At 38.5% G+C, this 18493-nt stretch overlaps 2 protein-coding genes across 3 annotated transcripts in view; both read left to right on the plus strand.

Moving 5' to 3' along the window:
* The window catches only part of LOC140155400 (prolyl 4-hydroxylase subunit alpha-2-like), an 82440-nt gene that overhangs the window by 20645 nt on the left and 43302 nt on the right, over window positions 1-18493 (plus strand). The gene's annotated exons all lie outside the window — the stretch shown is intronic.
* LOC140155402 (prolyl 4-hydroxylase subunit alpha-2-like) lies at window positions 370-18334 on the plus strand. Its single transcript, XM_072178246.1, has 8 exons — window positions 370-480; window positions 936-1108; window positions 7542-7727; window positions 9161-9214; window positions 11208-11267; window positions 13319-13387; window positions 17031-17127; window positions 18034-18334. Exons 2-8 carry the CDS (start codon window positions 1058-1060, stop codon window positions 18108-18110), a joined length of 594 nt encoding a protein of 197 aa, XP_072034347.1. The 5' UTR covers window positions 370-480; window positions 936-1057; the 3' UTR covers window positions 18111-18334.

Genomic DNA, 18493 nt, shown 5'->3' on the forward strand with positions numbered 1-18493 from the left:
AGCATCGAAAGATTTGAGTCCCGTTGGCAAAACTACCCTAAGTACGTAAGAGCTCCAAAAACATGTACCCTTTTACACCAATTTTACATAAATTTGATACCCTATTCACGTTACGCACGTAACGTGCCCTAGGCTGTAAAAATACCCTTTTTACGTGAATTTACGGACGCGCCTGATACCCCCTTCACCATTAGAGTGGCACCCCGGGGACGAAGTATATAATCTCAACTTCTCTATTCAATCTAAATAGAGTTTTAGAGCTTCGTCAATCAATCAAACAATCGTTCAATCAACCAATCAATCAATCAGTCAATATTATGAAAACGTATTACCATGTTTACAGATTCAAAGAATGAAAGACCAGCTCCAAACCTTCATAGGACATTAACTGAACGAGTTCCAAGTACTACGTACCTGAAAAATATCACCACAGAAACTCGATACTTTGCTCTATGCCGCGGCGACGAGTCTGTTTTAAGTGTAAGTTTAGTACCAGATAAGGAGCTCGATTCTTCGCTCTATTCCGCGGAGACGAGTCTCTGTTTTAAGTGCAAGTGAAAACCGGCAGAATATTTACAAGCTTTTACATTTTGGTAATAAAGTAGAAGACTTACCCAGCTTATCCAAAAATGTCCTTAAAACGTTTTTTTAAGTAACGCAGGGTTATATAACGTTATATTGTAAAATATTTTGGGCAAACATTTTGCAAATATTTTGTCAACAGTTGATGATTAACATTTTGTTAGAATGTTTTTGCATCACGTTTTCAAAAATGTTTTCTGAATGTTAGTAAAACGTGTTTATAACTTTATTTACAATCCTCCATAAGAAAGTCTCAAATCAAAACGTCAACATAGTTACAACGCTTCTTAAATAATTCACAGCCATGACAACAATACAGTAACACAATTTTCCGTATAAATTTATCTTAATAGAAGCCTAAAAATCCACGATTACTGGTTTGTCGCTACAACCATCACAACCGACCAGGGCTTCGGATACGTCCGGCTAAAGAAGAGTCTTAGCTTCAGAGCCACCGGTCGTGTACTATCATGATATGGTAACTGATCACGAGATAAACCTGATAAAAGAGAGGGCTCTTCCACTTGTAAGTATTTTTGTTTTCTATATTTTAAAGGATAACGTATCATTAAAAGAGACGTTTATGTGCAAAGGACCATGGACAAACCACAGCTCTTGTATTAAATACAAGAGCTGTGGTTTGTTCGTGACCAGAGTCAATTTTTGTGACCCTCTCCATCACGGTACACTCTAGCTCATACAACACGCCCTTAATTTTGCTCCATTGACTTGAATAATTCCATCTGCAAGCATGTATGGCTATACATGAATGCTCTTTTCTTGTTTTCAGCTTGATTTATTGATCGTGTTTACCGTAGGCCAAATTACATGAAATATTACATTTACATTAAATTGCATTAAAAAAACATTTTGAATAAAGTAACAATCAAATTAGTAAAAGAAATTAATTACACTTGCTGAGGCAACACCCACCCACCCCCTCCACACGCACCTCACACCGATCACCCCTACCCCCTCAACATACTCACCCCCACCTACAAATACGCTAATAAATAAATTCAGCGTTTCCCAAAATTGTTTTACAAGCGACCCAATTTTTGAATGACTTTATCGCTACCCACAACTAATATTACGGTGGTATACCTGGGGGGCAAAGTTAACTTCAGGGGGAAATACCCCCCCCCCCCCAGTGCCGCCACTGGATACCAGTGGTGGATGAAAGGTGAGACCAAAGTTTGAGTTGTCTAGCTTGCTAAACTTTCTTGTTCAAAATTTACAAATTCAAACGAATCGAACATCGCACACAATTTCCAATTAATAATGTTCAAATGGTGCTTACTACTAAATTGCGAGTAGTACATGATGCCGCTTTATTAAAAAGCGATTTATAGTCGGGGTTGTTAAATTTGTTTCCAATGCTAACTTCCTTTTTTAAATGTCCTGCGACTCACCAAAGCGAACAGCTGAATTTATTTAAAGCCATAATGTATGATTTGCTTCACAGCGACACCATCAATTTTACTCGGATTTCTACTTTTTGCATAATTATAATGCCCAGTGGTATACTAAAATACCACGTAAAAGACTAAGCCTGAAGTGCTTTAATAATAATAATAATAATAATAATAAGCAAGAATTTATATAGCGCATAAAGCATGGCATCAATGCGCTTTACATTAAAAACATCTTAAAATACAAATTACATAAGCAAAATTCATACATTACAAACCATACAGCAAGCCTGCAAAAAGCAGAATATCAAATAAACACAATTTAAAAAAAGACTATTATACAACTACATATCATACAAGGTAAAAATTGACAAAATAGTATAAACAATCAATGTCTGATAATAACAGTTTAAAATTCCGATGAGCAAATGTACAGAACACGGAAATATGAGTATACTCAGTTGTTAAATGCTTCATTAAAAAGGCGTGTTTAAAGACGCGATTTAAATTGAGATGTTGTCTGCGAATTGCGAATGGCAAGAGGAAGCCGGTTCCAAAGTCTTGGTGCAACCACTGAGAAACTCCTACCGTATGTTTTGGATTTTGCGGGAGCTAGAGGCCGATCTGAGAGTCCGAGATGGTTGATATGTTTTTATAAGGTCCGAAATATAAACAGGGGCCTCGCCGTTCAATGCCTTGTATGTTAAAAGCATGAGCTTGAAAACGATTCTCTGTCGGATCGGCAGCCAGTGTATCAGTAGACTTCGGTTGTATATATAAATGCGCATGATGCGCACGTGACCAGATGGCCAGCGCCATATTTGCATTACATCACTGTCAATCACTGAAATGGCGACCATTGAAGGAGTGGCTAAAGTTGTGACCTTGTTTCGTGGCTAGCACTGGCAAGGAACATTGGCTGGAGATTCGATGCTATAAATTTGGAAGGATAAATCATGGATATCGAAGGATCATGATGATTGCACAGCACCTCCCTCCCCCCCCAATGTACAAACATAACTAATGTTTATTTATTTATTTATTTATTTATTTATTTATTTATTTATTTATTTATTTATTTATTTATTTATTTAATTATTTATTATTTATTTAAAAACGAACAATTTGGACAAATTGGGAAACAAATTTATTTAATTATTTATTTATGTACTTAGGCGACGAAAAACGAACAATTTTGGACAAATTGGGAAACAAATTTTTCCTGTACAAATGAATGCCGACCCCAAATTTCGGAAATTTCAGGATAATTTTTTTGGTATTTTCTCAAATTGAAATTTATTTACAGAATTTTGTGATTTTTTGGGTTATTTAAAAAAAATTTGAAAAAAACACCAACCGACCGACCGACCCTACTTGAAAGGTCCGTCCGCCCGTAGAACAAGGTTTCTTTTTTTTCTCGCCTTACTTATAATTTTATAAATATTATTTGCCCCCCCCTTCTCCCAAAAAAAAACCACCCCTCCCCCTTTTACACTCATAAATTAATTGTTTTTTGCTAACTTTCCCCTTCCGTGTAAAGTAAAACTTTATAAGCCGGTTGAATCAAACTGAACTAAATTGACGTATACAATTACAATATAATACCATGACAATAATGTGTATGACGAGATCTAACTTACTAGCTGAATAAACCTCAAACCATGCATCACATACGTGATTGTACGTCAAATTGTCATATAACGTATGAGCGTGATGTATAGTATGCGAGTCTTCCTCAACATCTTCCAGCCGGGATGATTAGATCATGTACAGTCATCTACGTGTTTATACTCTAAATTGTACGTCAACATGGTCAAAGGGTGTACAGATCACCGATTTAGCATGGGGGACACAAAAAGGTGCTCAAAAACACCCTTTGAATTAGTTCTTTCTCCACTTTTGATGTGAGCATCTGTGATGTGAGCGAGCGAATGAGTTAGTTAGGGTTGAGGAGGTCGGGCGGGGACATCTAGCCTATTAGTTCGAGAGGGTCATTATTCCGAAAAGGGCTAAAGTTATAGTTTCGTCAATTGACGTTAAAATGAGAGTTAAAATTAGGGTCAGGGTTATTGTTCAGTGGCGGCACTACGGGGGTGGGGGGATATTTATCGTGACTCCCAAATAAATAAATTCATGACCCATTCCTTCCGAAAAAAATGACAGCCCCCTAAGTTCCCTATCATCACGTGCAAAAATTATCAAATAACATCATCGGCAGCTACTCAGTTCTGACCTTAATGCCAGTAAGAATCACATTTCGTCATCAATATGGCCAATTGCCACGCCCATTTAGCACGGAAATAATGAAATATAAGTTTTTAATCAGCTATATCTAGCTTTTCCGTCATGAAAGAGTTTATGTTTCGGGTCAAATTATTTTGCCCTTTGCAATCAATGCCACTATTTTGCAAAAACAATTTTCCTTGTAACCTGTCATTTTCGCCTATACTTTTGCGTGTGGAATTTGTGCACATCCGGGTACCTTACATCGTTGAACACGGTATGGCGACTTGTAGATGTCACGTGCGCATTTATATTATATATAAAACCCGAAGTCCACTGGTAATTGAACCATTACAGGTGTAATATGATCGTGACAACTCTAGCAGCGGTGTTTTGGATTCTTTGCAGTTTATTGAGTTCTTTGTCAGGGAGTCCATATAGGATGCTATTGCAATTTAATAACAGTAAAATGTAATTTAATAACAGTAAAATTTATCTTTTTATATTAAAACCGGGGAGACCCGGTTTTATTCATATACGTCGAGCGCGATGCTCATATGCTCCGTGCAGTATTACATGTAATACGATCGGCGAGCATAGTACACGCATAGGCGCTGGAATGAAATCGCAATTTCCTTCGTTTATGCCTCATTTTTTTGGCTTGAAATTAAAAGGAGATAATATGATCAGTGAAAACAAACATTTAAATAGGAATCTATTCTTTATGCAAATCACACATTATTGCTTTATTTAATAAAATAGTAATTACAAGATGTTGCACATAGATTGACCATATTGGATATATCTATATAGATAAAAATGCTGTCACATTGACGTGTTTGTTTTGTTCAACAGAAAAATTATATGATTATGTTTTACTTTTGATGACGTGTTTGTTGAAAGACAAAATTGTTCAAAACAGCTACTAGCAAAATTATTGTTATCTCTCAGTGGCCTGATTCCATTATTAAAGTTTAAGGTTCAAACTATTACACTGATAGTTAACTATTATAGGATTATAGCTAGCTCTAAACCTGTACGCCACTATGTGAAACGGAAAGTTTGAAAAATCACTCTACGCCACTATGTGTTGCGACCGACGATATGTTTGTTAATTGGTTTTAATGGTTAAAGTTTCTTTTAGTAGAGAGAAACTGTAAATTGATTTAGAAACACTGTATATAATTGTTCCTGATTTTTCAATTGGGTACACACTCTGTGTGTACAGGTTATTAGCACCTATTGTTATATATTTGACTAATATACTCTGAGCAAATAAAACGAGAGCTAAATACACTCAATTATGCCAGGCAAATTTGTTGGGGAAATTGTAATATATAATACACCCATTATGCAGTGGGAGTTTTCATGATATTTTGTCAAATGTAATCACCACCTGCACCAGAAAGTCACTTTAATCAATTTGCATTGTGGGATATGGTGCCATCAATCCCATGTCTAGCCACTAATCTGCGCTCATAAAACTAATAGATTAAATGGCCATTATACATGCAATGTCAAATTGGGGGGAGGGGCAAGGGGGTATCATTTTTTCAATCAATTTAGTATCCTTAATATTATGCCATTGTGTCGTTATCATTATAGAATAAAAATTCCTTTAAAAAAGGAATGGGGCGCCCAATGGGAGCTTTGATGTGAGATGCTGAAATCCGAGAGGGGGGAGAGCACTCCCACTTTGGAGGTGACGCGTATGTAGGGCTGTTAAGACCCCTTTTTTCACCATCGCTGTCACCAAAAAACCCATTACCAGTGCATGCTGTGTAACTCAAAGACCCCGTATTTTCCCTTCAGATCTATCACCCAAAGACTTTGAAATAACAAAGCCATTTGAAGTCATTTAGAACTAGAAATTCAATTTCCGAGGCTTCTTTGGCTCACACAAAGACCCCATTAAAAGTCATTCTCACCCAATGCCCCCCCCCCCTCCATAATTTAGATCCAAACGGATCTACTCTCTCAATCAATGACCCCATATTCTGTACATTTTGGTCTCCCTGAATGCCAAAAACCATGCTCTCACACAACGTTATAGGCCCTACATGCAATGTCAAATTGGGGGGGGGGGGGGCAAGGGGGTATCATTTTGTCAATCAATTTAGTATCCTTAATGGTATTGTGTCGTTATCATTATAGAATAAAAATTCCTTTAAAAAACAACAAAAAACGGTAAAAATCCTGTTGACCCTGGCTGGAGAAAATTATAAACGACTGCAAATTAGTCTATGAGTAAATTGTAGGTCAATGAATTATGCAAACCACACAAAATAACGTTGCACAAGCCAGTGATCTCCTTGCAATTCAAACCGCACAAAATAGCGTACGACACGTTAGGCGGTCTACTTGTTGATGTTGGGAGTGACACTAGTCGTCGGGGGGGGGGTGTAAATACCAGTAATTGGAGTAGATAGTGGCTTTGGTTTTATACGTTTTTGGTAGAGCAACTGGACAGTTAGTAGTAACAATATAATCAACACATTCAGAAAATAAAGATTGGATCGAGCCTGGGAATTGAGTACTCAGTATTTTTGATTATAATGTGATTGTAACTACCAGTAAACTATACATTGCGAATAAATATATCTTAAATAAAATACCATGCTTTTAATGGATAATGGATTTTAACTGTAATTTATTAAATATTGGTAAATGGTAAACACAGAAAAGGTAAAAGGACAGCAATTTGGAGTTATGAATAAAAGAGTTTCAAGAAAGGAATTTGAAGGAGTTAGATTGTTATGGACATGATGGTTTAGTAAGCGGGAAAATGTTGAAAGTCGGGTCAAGGTCATCCGAGGTGAATTGAGTATAGATTGTCAGTACTTGCAATGCAAAATTATGAAACATGATCTTCATCCATGGCGTTGTCTTTTTAAAGACATTTCTTGTTTGTTTTTGTTTTTGGTGCTCTTTGGGTTTGGTGTATTGTATCATTTCATTTTGTGTATCTGTATATATATATTTAGGCCCTACTATTTGAGTGTGTCAGGGGGCACAACATATTACAGGCTTCTGCTTCTGTTGTGTCTCCGTCGGGTTTTTTTTATCATGCCTTTATTTTTGGATTTCTTAATTTTGATTGAAATACATTTTGATTGATTGATTGCATTGTAATTCTTTTTGTGTGATTTCTTGTAAAAATAATAAAACAAAACAAAACACAGAAACATAAAAAGATAAATGCTGTCACATAATCATAGTTGAAACACACCAGTTGAATATGAAAGACCCTACGAAGATGAGGTCATTGAGGAAGAGTGAGGAAAACTGTCACCATATATTCTAAGAGACACTATTATTTTGCAGATGAGACCATCAAAAATTGGGTCAACTAGCGGTGGTGAAACTACGGTGAATAATGAGATACGAGTAAGCAACATTGCCTGGTTATGGGAAGTATTCGATAAAGCTGATGAATTGGGCAAAATCCTTCCACGAGTAGAGGACTGTTCAAACCTAAAGACAGGCCATGACGCATCAGAGGCTCTGCAGGTACTACCCTAGTATTATGATTATATGTTTGCTTATTGGCTTATGCATACCTACACCAGCCCACCCCACCCCGCTCCCCACCTCACCACAGAAACTTTTAGCATGGGCGACTTAGGCAAAACTTCCTCGACTCCCAGGAGGCGCCCCCTCGGGCACCCTCGGAACGGTTCATGCAAACTCAAGAATTGGTCCCCAGCATTGGAGCAATCTTTCTTGAGAATTTAGATCACCATGTCTATGTTTCTTAACTGATTTAATCTGAGCTAAAAGATGCAGTAATTGGCTGTTGGGTCTAATTATGCATTACTAGGTGGTTACCCGTATTTCGCGGTTCTCGGCTGTCATGGTTATTGGCTTTTACAGATCTCACATCAGGGTGTGTCCTTTGGCTGGGATCACTTTCCTCACAGCTGAGCTCAATTAAATTGCAGCTTTAATAAATTGCAGCTTTTGCAATTTGACCCGACTTTCACCCTCAATTTGAAATTTGACCCGACCGTTGACCACGGATGACCTAATGAACGCAAACCTAAGCTTCTTGGGCCAAAGTTACACCCACCCACCAAGTTTGAGCTCCATAGGAGCAATTTGAAATTTTTGACCTATGACCTCTTAACCATAGGTCTGACAAAAAGGTCACCGTGGAAACTTTTATTTGTTAGTCCAAGGTCCACCCACCCACCAAGATTGAGCTCCATATGAGCAATTTGAAATTTGAAATTTCTTGACCTATGACCTCTTAACCATAGGTCTGACAAAAAAGGTCACCGTGGAAACTTTTGTTTGTTAGTCCAAGGTCCACCCACCCACCAAGTTTGAGCTCCATAGGGGCAATTTGAAATGTGTACCTTTTTTGACTTATGACCTCTTAACCATAGTTCTGACGAAAAGGTCACCATGGAAACTTTTGTTTGTTAGTCCAAGGTCCACCCACCCACTAAGTTTGAGCTCCATAGGGCCAATTAAAAATTTTGACATTTCTTGACCTATGACCTCTTAACCGTAGGTCTGGCGAAAAGGTCACCGTAGAAACTTTTGCTTGATAGTCCAAGGTCAACACAATGGCATGGCTAGATTTGCCATTTAACATGTTTGAAATTAGACTTCAATTGGACTTGACCCCGTCGTTGACCTTTGACCTTAAAAAATATAAACTCGTTCTTCCTCATACCAAGCTGCACCCACCCACCAAGTTTGACGAACGTACGACCCCTAGTCTCCGAGAAAAGAGGCGGACAGACAAACAGACAGATGTACAGATTCTGGTGAATTATAGTAAGATAATATTATTGTGTCTTGGTTTAGAATATACAGAGGTAAAAATAACTAATATCTTAATTCTTTTGCTGTCTGTTCTCACAACAGGAGTAGTCACACAGTCATTTTCAGATCTTATTTTGTTCATGTAGATTTTACTTTGATTTTATTTTCAGGTAGCTAATTATGGACTGGGAGGTCATTATCACCCTCACCTTGACGATCAAACGGTTCGTTTTTAAACATTGTCATGTATGTTTTGATCTGCTCTTCCATAATACGATTCCCTGGCCCGTTCCCCGGGCAATAACCTGTAACCCGATTTAGTCCTTTACTATGTTTGTATGTATACACTTTTTATAGAGTCGATCGGTCGTTTTAAGAGGATGCTAACATTATCACGAAATATCCATTTATTTTATAGCTGCGTACACATGCGCGTATTTTTAGGTCAAGATGGGGACTACTGGGGCGCCATGACCCTGGGACCTTGTCAAACAAACTTGTTCTGGGGCGGCAAAAACGAAGGGGCGGTTTTTAAAGAAGATGGGGCGGCATAAAAACAGGGGCGGCAAAAACGAAGGGCGGCAGACAAAAACGAATTAGCAAACAAAAAGGGTGTAAAAAATTGAAAAAAGCATAAAAATTCTTTTTTTGTTCTCACAAAAAAAGGTTGCATGTAGATTTTACTTTGGGCGCTAGCGCCTGAAATCGTTTTAATTCCCATGGCCCGTTCCCCACTTTTTTTTTTTTTTTTTTGCTCTTCCATAATGATTCCCTGGCCCTTCGGGCTAACCTTTCAAACGACCGTGAAATATCCATTTATTTTAATCTGCGTACACATTTTTTTTTCGGGCTGTTAAAGAAGGGGCGAAGGGGCGGCAAAATTGTTTCTTCTTTTCAGCCTGAAATCCTTCCCCAGGGGTTGGGGCGGCCACGGTACGCCACTGGTACACCTCCACCTTTGAACCACAGCAGAAATTAATGCATTGATGAAAGTGTGTTAAATCACACATAAACTCTACCATACTATACTGTAGTTCGCTACGGTACTATATAATGTTCATTTGTTCACAGAAAAGCAACAAAGTCAATTGTATGCATATTCCATCCAGCACAAATTCCTTTTACATTCGCCCGTTTCAAGTTAGGAGTTTTAGGATTGGTTTTGGTCACGTGGTTTCCTATTTGTCTAAGCTCTTGACTGACGTTATTACCGATACCTTTATCTGTACCCTTTGTTAGAAACTAAAAACTTGTAGAAAACAGTTGGGTGTAAGGGAGAGGAGGGCACCGTGTAGGGGAGAGGTACGGGGAGAAGAAGGCGACCAAAGAGGTAGTGGCGCTTCGCTATCGCTCAGCGATGAAGTATAAATTCAGCTTTCGGCGTTATGATTGCAGACAAGATCTACTCCTATTTTTAATCCCCTGATTTTTGGTTTCTGAAAAAAAAAATCAAACTCAGAACTTGAAGCGAGGGAATGTATAAACGTGTTATAAACATGTTTTGATTTTTGCCAAAACGTTTATAACAAAGGTGACGAAAACCAACGTTTTATTTGAAAAGGTTATTGTAAAATATGTTTTGGCAAACACTTTACATGCAAATCATGAAAACATTTTGTCAACATTAAATAACCTTATCTTAGAATATTTTGCAACAAGTTTTTAAAAATGTTTTTAAGGATATTAAAACATTATACCCTGTACATATAAACTGACATTTAAACGTTTTATTTTCCGTAAAACTGTTTTTATGTGTGCTGGGTTGCAACCATTATCTCAGACCTGCCTTAATTTGTCAAAATGTCCTGGTTTGTAGACATGGTAGAGATACTATAATAGAATAATAAGGCATGACGGGAAGCCAAGATTGGGCTATTCTAGTTGAAGTCCATACACCCCTATGGAAGACGTGACCTTAATAGCCCTTACAGGGGAGTGTATATTATTTCAAATGGAGTCGCCCTTTTAATAGGTAACCTAATTTGAAATTCACCGTGTGAAAAATTAACGTCATGTCTTCCATAAAAGGTGAATGGATTTTCAACTGGAAAAGCCATTCTCTGCATGCTGTGCCTGTCAAATGGAGTTGCCATAGGTAATATCATTTGAAATTCACACTCACTGTGTGCAAGATATAAAAGTCATGTTTTCCATATGAATTTCTACTGGAATAACCCATTCTTGATGCAATTTTGTTTCTTTTTTGACTTATTTCAGGAAGGTGTTCAGGAAGGACATCAAGGAATGGGAAAAAGAATTGCTACAGTTTTATATTATGTGAGAGCTTTTTAAGTTGTCGTGTGAATTTTAATTTTTTTTGGATTGATGCATATTTTATCTGTATTAAAGCAAAAAAATGGTAACGTGTGCACTTTTGGTTATACGCTCTACCAAAGGGGGGGGGTGGACTCACGGTTGTTTGACGGCATGCAAAACCGGGTAATTTTAAGTAAAGTTGAACAACGATGGCGCTATATATCTTAAATCTTGCAAGGGGTAGACGTTTTGCATAATGATATTAGAACATCAGAAAAAAAAGACTAACAAATGACAAGGATATATAAAAAAATGTAAATAGCGCCCTCTATTTGTACACAAATGTACAGTTTATAAAAAAAATATTAATTTGATATAAAACGGAAAGCTATGAATTTAAAATAGCAAGAAAAATATATGTACATTATACATGTATATTATTAGTGTAATAGCTGTTGGTACTGTCCTGGTCTAGAATTGAACATTATAATATAAAGTTTTGTTGGAAAAAAAATCACATCAAACAACCGTGGGGGGGGGAGGTTGGTACATGCCCTCCAGATTTTTATAGTAAACGCTATGGGTATCTTCTATCCAGTAATACCATTTCCTCTATAGAGCGCGGCGTGGTCCGTTGGTTAAGGTCTTAACAGGACTTGTTACAAGACGTCACCGGTGCACCGCGGTGGGGGTAAAATTGATATTCAATTATCCACTCTCTCCCATTATTGCATTAATTATGGGGCAGATGCAGTGGATGACAAAGATCTCGCAGCCAGTGAGTTGCGATCAAGGTAACACAAGTTCGTACACCCTAACCGTGATCCCGGCACATTCTGGGATAGCAGCGTTTCAACACTGAATAATTTTGCCCAGGTTAAATAACACGCGTGTCACTTACGCAATGTATTTGCCTTTGTAGGCCAAACATTGATTTTTGATTATAAAAGCATCGTACAAGCATGCAATTTTCACTATTTTGGCTAAATCTGATTCTCACCTGAATATCAAGTTTGAACTTTTTATAAGAATTAAAATGAATATTAAATATCGCCGGGCCTCACCACTAGTTTGATCGACCCCAGCCCCCGGGTGAGGTGGTAGATCACAAATATTTTGCTAACCGTTATGGACTTACGTTTAGCCCAATGCATTTGAGCGCTTATTTGAGTGTTTTGGTGTACCGGAGAGAAAAACAACATACATATGTTTGTGTTTCGCCATATTTTCAGAATTGCCCAATTCAGAAGCAAAATTTAGTTCTTCCCAACCTATAGCGATGCTTTTTTTTAAACAGTTATTGTTTGAACTTAATTGATTATCTTTATTCATGTTATTTGAGCCCAGTCAAATTATGAAATAACCCACCACAAATTGCGATAAAATCCATTTCACTTACATCCATCTCCCAAAAGCGCACATAATTATAAGCATCAAAAGTCCCCAAAAATCTAATTAGTGGAACAGTGCCGAATTTGCATAAATCCAAAATGGCCGCTTAGGCGGCGAAAAAAGAAAACCCTGTTCTACGAGCCCGACTGACCCAGATTTTGAACAAATTGGGAAAACATTTCCTGTACAAACCTGCATATAGCGGCCGTTTTAGTTTTCTGCAAATAACTTTTGATAAATTTAATATGCTTTTCTGATATGGATAATCATTAAATAGATTCAGTTATGATTACTGGTGGGTTAAGACCTTATTTTCCTTAATTTGAATGAGCTAGAAAACATTTTTAAGCTTTCGGTGTATGCTTGTGTCAGCTAAATAATTTCGGGAGCAGCTCCTGGAGAATAAGCATCCGAACAATGGCGTAACGAGCGAAATTTCCGAGGTGGCAAACTTGTAAAATTGTTCCGCTAACTCGTGTGTCATTATGACATTACTGGAACAGATGCGCAAGAAGCACCCATAAATTTGAATGATGGTCCCTATCAGGTAAAATTTGGTAGTAAATGTCAATTTTGATCAATTTTGTCCTCGTATTTTAAGCCAGAAGGGGACACGTTTCCCCTACCACCGGTCGGTCCGATGCCTTACTGCGACTAACAACCCCTTCATCTTTTTCTAGCTGTCGGATGTAGAGGCAGGGGGTGCAACAGTCTTTATCAACGCGGGAATAAGAGTGCCGCCAGTTAAGGTATGTTTCATGTTGATAATGTCATTTAGGGTCTTCGCAATAATTGTGTGTGCTTGTTATTTGCATTTGTTTATTAAAGGGGGCTATGCGGGTCAAAGGATTATTAACAGGTCAAAGGTGAAGTAATTTTTATCAAAACTTTGTTTAGGGTGGTATTAGGGGCGTGGGTATGGGGCGTGTTGGTGTTTTGGAGCTATGACCTTTGAATTTGACCTTTACGGTTTGATACTCACCCAAGTGCCGGGATTGTTTTCCCCGAGTTACAGCCCGATTGAAGCAACTTTAAATTTGACCTGACCTTGGATGAACTTTCCAGTTTCCAGTTTCATACCTCCCAAATTGTCAGGGATCACTTTCAGCCTGGTCGGAGCAACTTTAAATTTGAATTGACCTTTGACTTCGGATGACCTGTAAGGTTTCAAAGGCTATGTGCCAGTGCCATGACACAAATACTTAAAATCACTGGCTCTTGATGGAGCACAGAGAGGTAGCAAGTTCAACCTTGGTACAGACTTCCTTTTCATGTGTTAACAAAGAGAGAGAGAGAGAGACAGAGCCAAAGAGACAACCTTATTGATATAGATACCCAGGTAAGTATGCAAGTCATCAGTAGAAGCCAATAGTGACAAATAACAAATAGTGACAAAACAGCCAACTCTAACCAAGACTGGTATCGAGGAATAATAGGAGCTCCAGTGGAATTAATGTAGGAACTTGGAATGTCAGAACGATAAAGACGGAAGGTCACTGGGAAATCCTCCTTGACAAAGTTAAAAGATTTGGGTTTGACATCATTGGTCTTTGCGAAACACACCTGACAGAAACAGAGACACTCGTCAACAAATATGAATAGATCATCCTTTTAGCATGCAGGAAAGATGGCATCAGAAGACATGGAAGAGAAGGTGTTGGGATTTTGATACCAAAGCCACTTGTTAAATGCCTGGTCAGCTATGAATTTGTCTCTCTTACAATCATAACAGCAAAGTTCAAATTAATGGAAGGAATACTCAACATCATTAATATTTCCGCCCACCTCTACACACAGCAATGCAGAGAATGATGGATTTTATGATGGCCTGTATCAGCACTTTCAGAAAGTCAATAAGAAGGAGAAGCTTATTCTGATGGGTGATTTCAATGCCAAAATAGGCTCTGGCAATAATGCACAGACATCCACAATGGGCAAGTATGTTATTGAAAAGAACAACAGCACATGGAAGAAACTGTTGGAATTCTGCATGCTCCAAAGTTCACAGTCTGTAACACCCACTTCCAGCATAAAGAATGTAGAAAGATAACACGGATTTCACTTTGTGGGAAATACAAAATAATTATGATTGATATCATCATACCTCAACAGTACAATCCAGAATTGTCGCTCCTACTGCTCAGCTAATGTGGGCTCCGATCACAATCTAGTGATCGCAAAAATGGTTTTAGCACCAGTCAGAACCAAACGCTTGCAAACAACAGCTATGACGTCAGCAGGCTTGCCAACCCCTGATTGCAGAAGAGTTCAGAGCCGAGATTGGTAGTACTTTTGAACCCCCGCTTCAACTGGAGGATACTGATGTAGAAGACCTGTGAGCTAAATTCAGAGACACCACAAACAAAATCACAGAAGAATCAATTGTTGATGATAAACAGCACAGCCTTGGCTGAAGGAAAAATCCCGAAGACTGGAGTAATGGTCTAGTAATAACCCCTGTGTACAAAAAGGCAAAAAGGACGACAAACTGGACCTAGCCAACTACAGAGCTATTACTCTCCTTATAATCCGCTGTGGATAACCATTTGAGAGAGGATCAATATGGATTTAGGAGTTCGAGAGGCACTTTAGATGCGTTATTTATAGTCCACCAAATCTTTTAAAAGGCCAAAGAAAGACGCATACCAATACACTGGAACTTCGTAGACTTCAAAGCAGCATTTGACACCATATGGAGGGAAGCCCTTTGGAAATTTCTGCGATCAGTTGGAGTAGACAACTTACTGGTGAACCTCGTTGCAAGAATGTACGAGCAAAATGTTCAGTCATGATAAATGGAATGATCACTGGCTGGTTTGAAGTCATAGTTGGTGTGTGAGAAAGGGTAGTCTTCTCTCTCCATGCCTCTTCAATCTATATCTGGAGTTCGTCATGAACTTAAGGACATCCAAAATTTAGGCTCTGGTGAGCAGATGGGTGACATGTAGCTACATGTGCATTAACAATATCCGTTATGCAGATGACACCACACTCATGAATATGGATTTTGAGAACCTGCAAATCTCCACTTATGAATTGGAGAAAACATGAGGCACCTGGGGAATGGAAATAATAATGCAAGATCATGTCTGACGATCTTAGAGATATCATGCTGAAACAAATGCCCATTGACAATGTAAATACCTTTGTCTTTCTCGGTTATAGTGTGCCCTCTGTAGAAGAGCAGTGGCGTAGCCAGCACTTTTTCTGAGGGTATGCAAAGGAGGGAAGGACAACTTTCAAAGAGAGCAACGTTTGACAAAAATGGGCTAAAAAGTACAAAAAACAACCCACGGTGTGGGAAGAGGGGGAAAAGACTTCTCACAGGGGAGCAGCTTTGCCCCCTGGCTACGCCACTGTAGACATGGTAGAAGAGGATATTAAACTTCACACATGGCAGCCTGTGCATTTACCATCAGGTTTAATCATACCATCACCAGATATCTTAAATTAAGGATTTGCCAGTTGCTTATCCTCCCTATTGCCATCTATGTCAGAATCCTGGGCGTTACGTGAATCCGATCGCCAGACTGGATGTCTTTGAAATGTGGTGCATAGGGCAGTGCTTGGAGTTCCCATTCTTGGGAAAATCTGCAACAATAATGACATCAGGCAGAGTCTCAAATTCACTAGCTCCATCAATGATATTATTTGTCGGAGACGTTTGAAATGGGCTGGGTATATCTTCAGGGTGCCTCAACATCGGCTTCTCCACCAATGAAGCCTACATAAATGACCTCAGCCAAAAAAGACCTCCAGAACGTCCACCAATCAGATGGAAGGACCAAATGCAGAGGGACCTGGAAATAACCCAACAGCAGCGTCACAAGCAGCGGACAAAACTGTGCAGCTATGTGAAGATGATTTCAGTTTGCAAGGCCCTTCCTATAATACATTTAACTCCTCTGCTTAAAGCCTTCATGTAATGGTAATGTGATGTTTCTGACTCTTAAAAGCTCGTTGACCTGTCCACTATCTTCTGGCAATGTGGACATACTACCTAGATAATCAATAATAACTATAGCGATAATTTGGACAATTTCGAACAAAATAAATACATATTTGTATGATCTAGAAACAATGACCACGTTACCATTGTTTTCAGTGTTGACGTTTTTTGTCAGTGTTTCCATTCTAATTTGCTCGTCTTCATTAGTATGTAAGATAAACGGTGTGAATGAGAACATAACCAGAATTAGCTCAGAAGGGCACTACATGGGCGTGTAAAGGTCTGGTTCAATGTTAGTCTCGACCCTTGCGGGTTCTCGATCTCAACTTATACATCTCGCCAGACCTGCACAACAAGACCATTATTTCTGGTCATGGTCTGTTTCTCACCATATATTATCCACCACAATGACTCTGATATTAGTAAATTTGATTATCAAACAGGGCAGTGCAGTTATTTGGTACAACTATTTGAAAAATGGCGAGTTAGATCGACAAACACTTCACGCAGGTTGTCCAGTGCTAATGGGCTATAAATGGGGTAAGTACTCCTGTCCGCCTGCATGGTACTTGTCAATTTTGGGCTTACGACGAGTCGAACCTTGAGCTCATATTTCGCCAGTTTGGGGGTTATTTTGCTCAATTAATAATAGGTTTATTTCTGACTTAATACATTGATCTTTATACAGGAAAATGAATCAAGGAAGGCACTGGTCACATTTATATTTCATTATTAGTGTTCGCTATTTCCCTCCCAGTGAAGATCATGCACAGGGTGGAAAGGCAAATTTTTTACGACCCCCCTATCTTGGATCGAAAATTTTTATGACGATTTCGATCGTAAGCGGAAAGAAGGCGCGCGGAGTGCGTAAAAATATATAGACCCCTATAATTAGAGATTGTGCGAACATTTTGATTGTTAAGTTAAAGAATGTGCACGCAGCGCGCAAATATTTTGAGTCACCAGCCCTTTCTGCCCCCCCCCCCCCCTCCCCAGTATATTCATGACCCACCCCCTTCCGAAGAAAATGACAGCCCCCTAAGTCTCCGTCTGCATGGTCCTTGTCAATCGTAATCGTGGGCTTACGGTATTTTGGCCTGGTGGATTTTTATTTTGCACTAATGATGGACAATTTTTCTATTAAGTCGCTAAAGGTCAAGAAAGGTTATCGTGGTTATGGAAGGTAAAAAATTGAAAATCCTCTAATCTTGTTAAAATGTATAGCAAATAACACGCCTACAAGGATTAAAAATGCATAGTTTGTGCTATCTACAAACCTTATACTCTTCGAGTTGCAGTTGACGATGATCTGCAGTTAGCCAGCTAAAAGTTTCCAACAAATATTTTTGTAACGATCTGGCCTGTGGTAGACAACTATAGCGACTTATGTCTATTGGATATTTTGCACTAATAGTAATTTAATCTATTCCTTACTTATTGTTGCAGCTTCCAACCTTTGGATTCGTGAGCATGCACAGGTTTTCAGACGTAAATGTGGACTTACACAAGATGATATATATTAGAACATTACCACTATTTTGAAGCCAGGCACAACTCAGTCAGAATAAACTCAGAGTATGTGCTATTCCCTTTAAAATCTACCATGATACCACATGTGGAAGATTTAAGAAACATCTTCCACAAAGGGAGTATATTTTTCAAATGGAATTGGCTAAGGTTAATTATTTTGAAGCCTATACTCCCCCTGAATATACTTTACCTAGAAGGTATATCTTCCAAAACTGAAGTGGAGTGCAATTTGAAAATCTCTATTTGCAATCCATAAAGAAATCTTGAGATTTATTTTTGTGAAATTCACCTGGAATAGCCCATAAAATATACTGTTTTGCCTGGTTTCTAATATTCATGACAAGGGCGATACACACTTTTATAACAATAAAAGGAA

This window comes from Amphiura filiformis, chromosome 6, assembly GCF_039555335.1.
Source record: "Amphiura filiformis chromosome 6, Afil_fr2py, whole genome shotgun sequence".
In the NCBI taxonomy this organism is placed as follows: Eukaryota; Metazoa; Echinodermata; class Ophiuroidea; order Amphilepidida; family Amphiuridae; genus Amphiura; species Amphiura filiformis.

Coding starts and splice junctions, on each gene's coding strand:
- LOC140155402 (XM_072178246.1), top strand. CDS start 1,058: ATGGTAACTGATCACGAGATAAACCTGATAAAAGAGAGGGCTCTTCCA. Junction 13,388..17,030: donor TAAGAGTGCCGCCAGTTAAG/GTATGTTTCATG, acceptor ATTATCAAACAG/GGCAGTGCAGTTATTTGGTA. Junction 17,128..18,033: donor GCTAATGGGCTATAAATGGG/GTAAGTACTCCT, acceptor TTATTGTTGCAG/CTTCCAACCTTTGGATTCGT.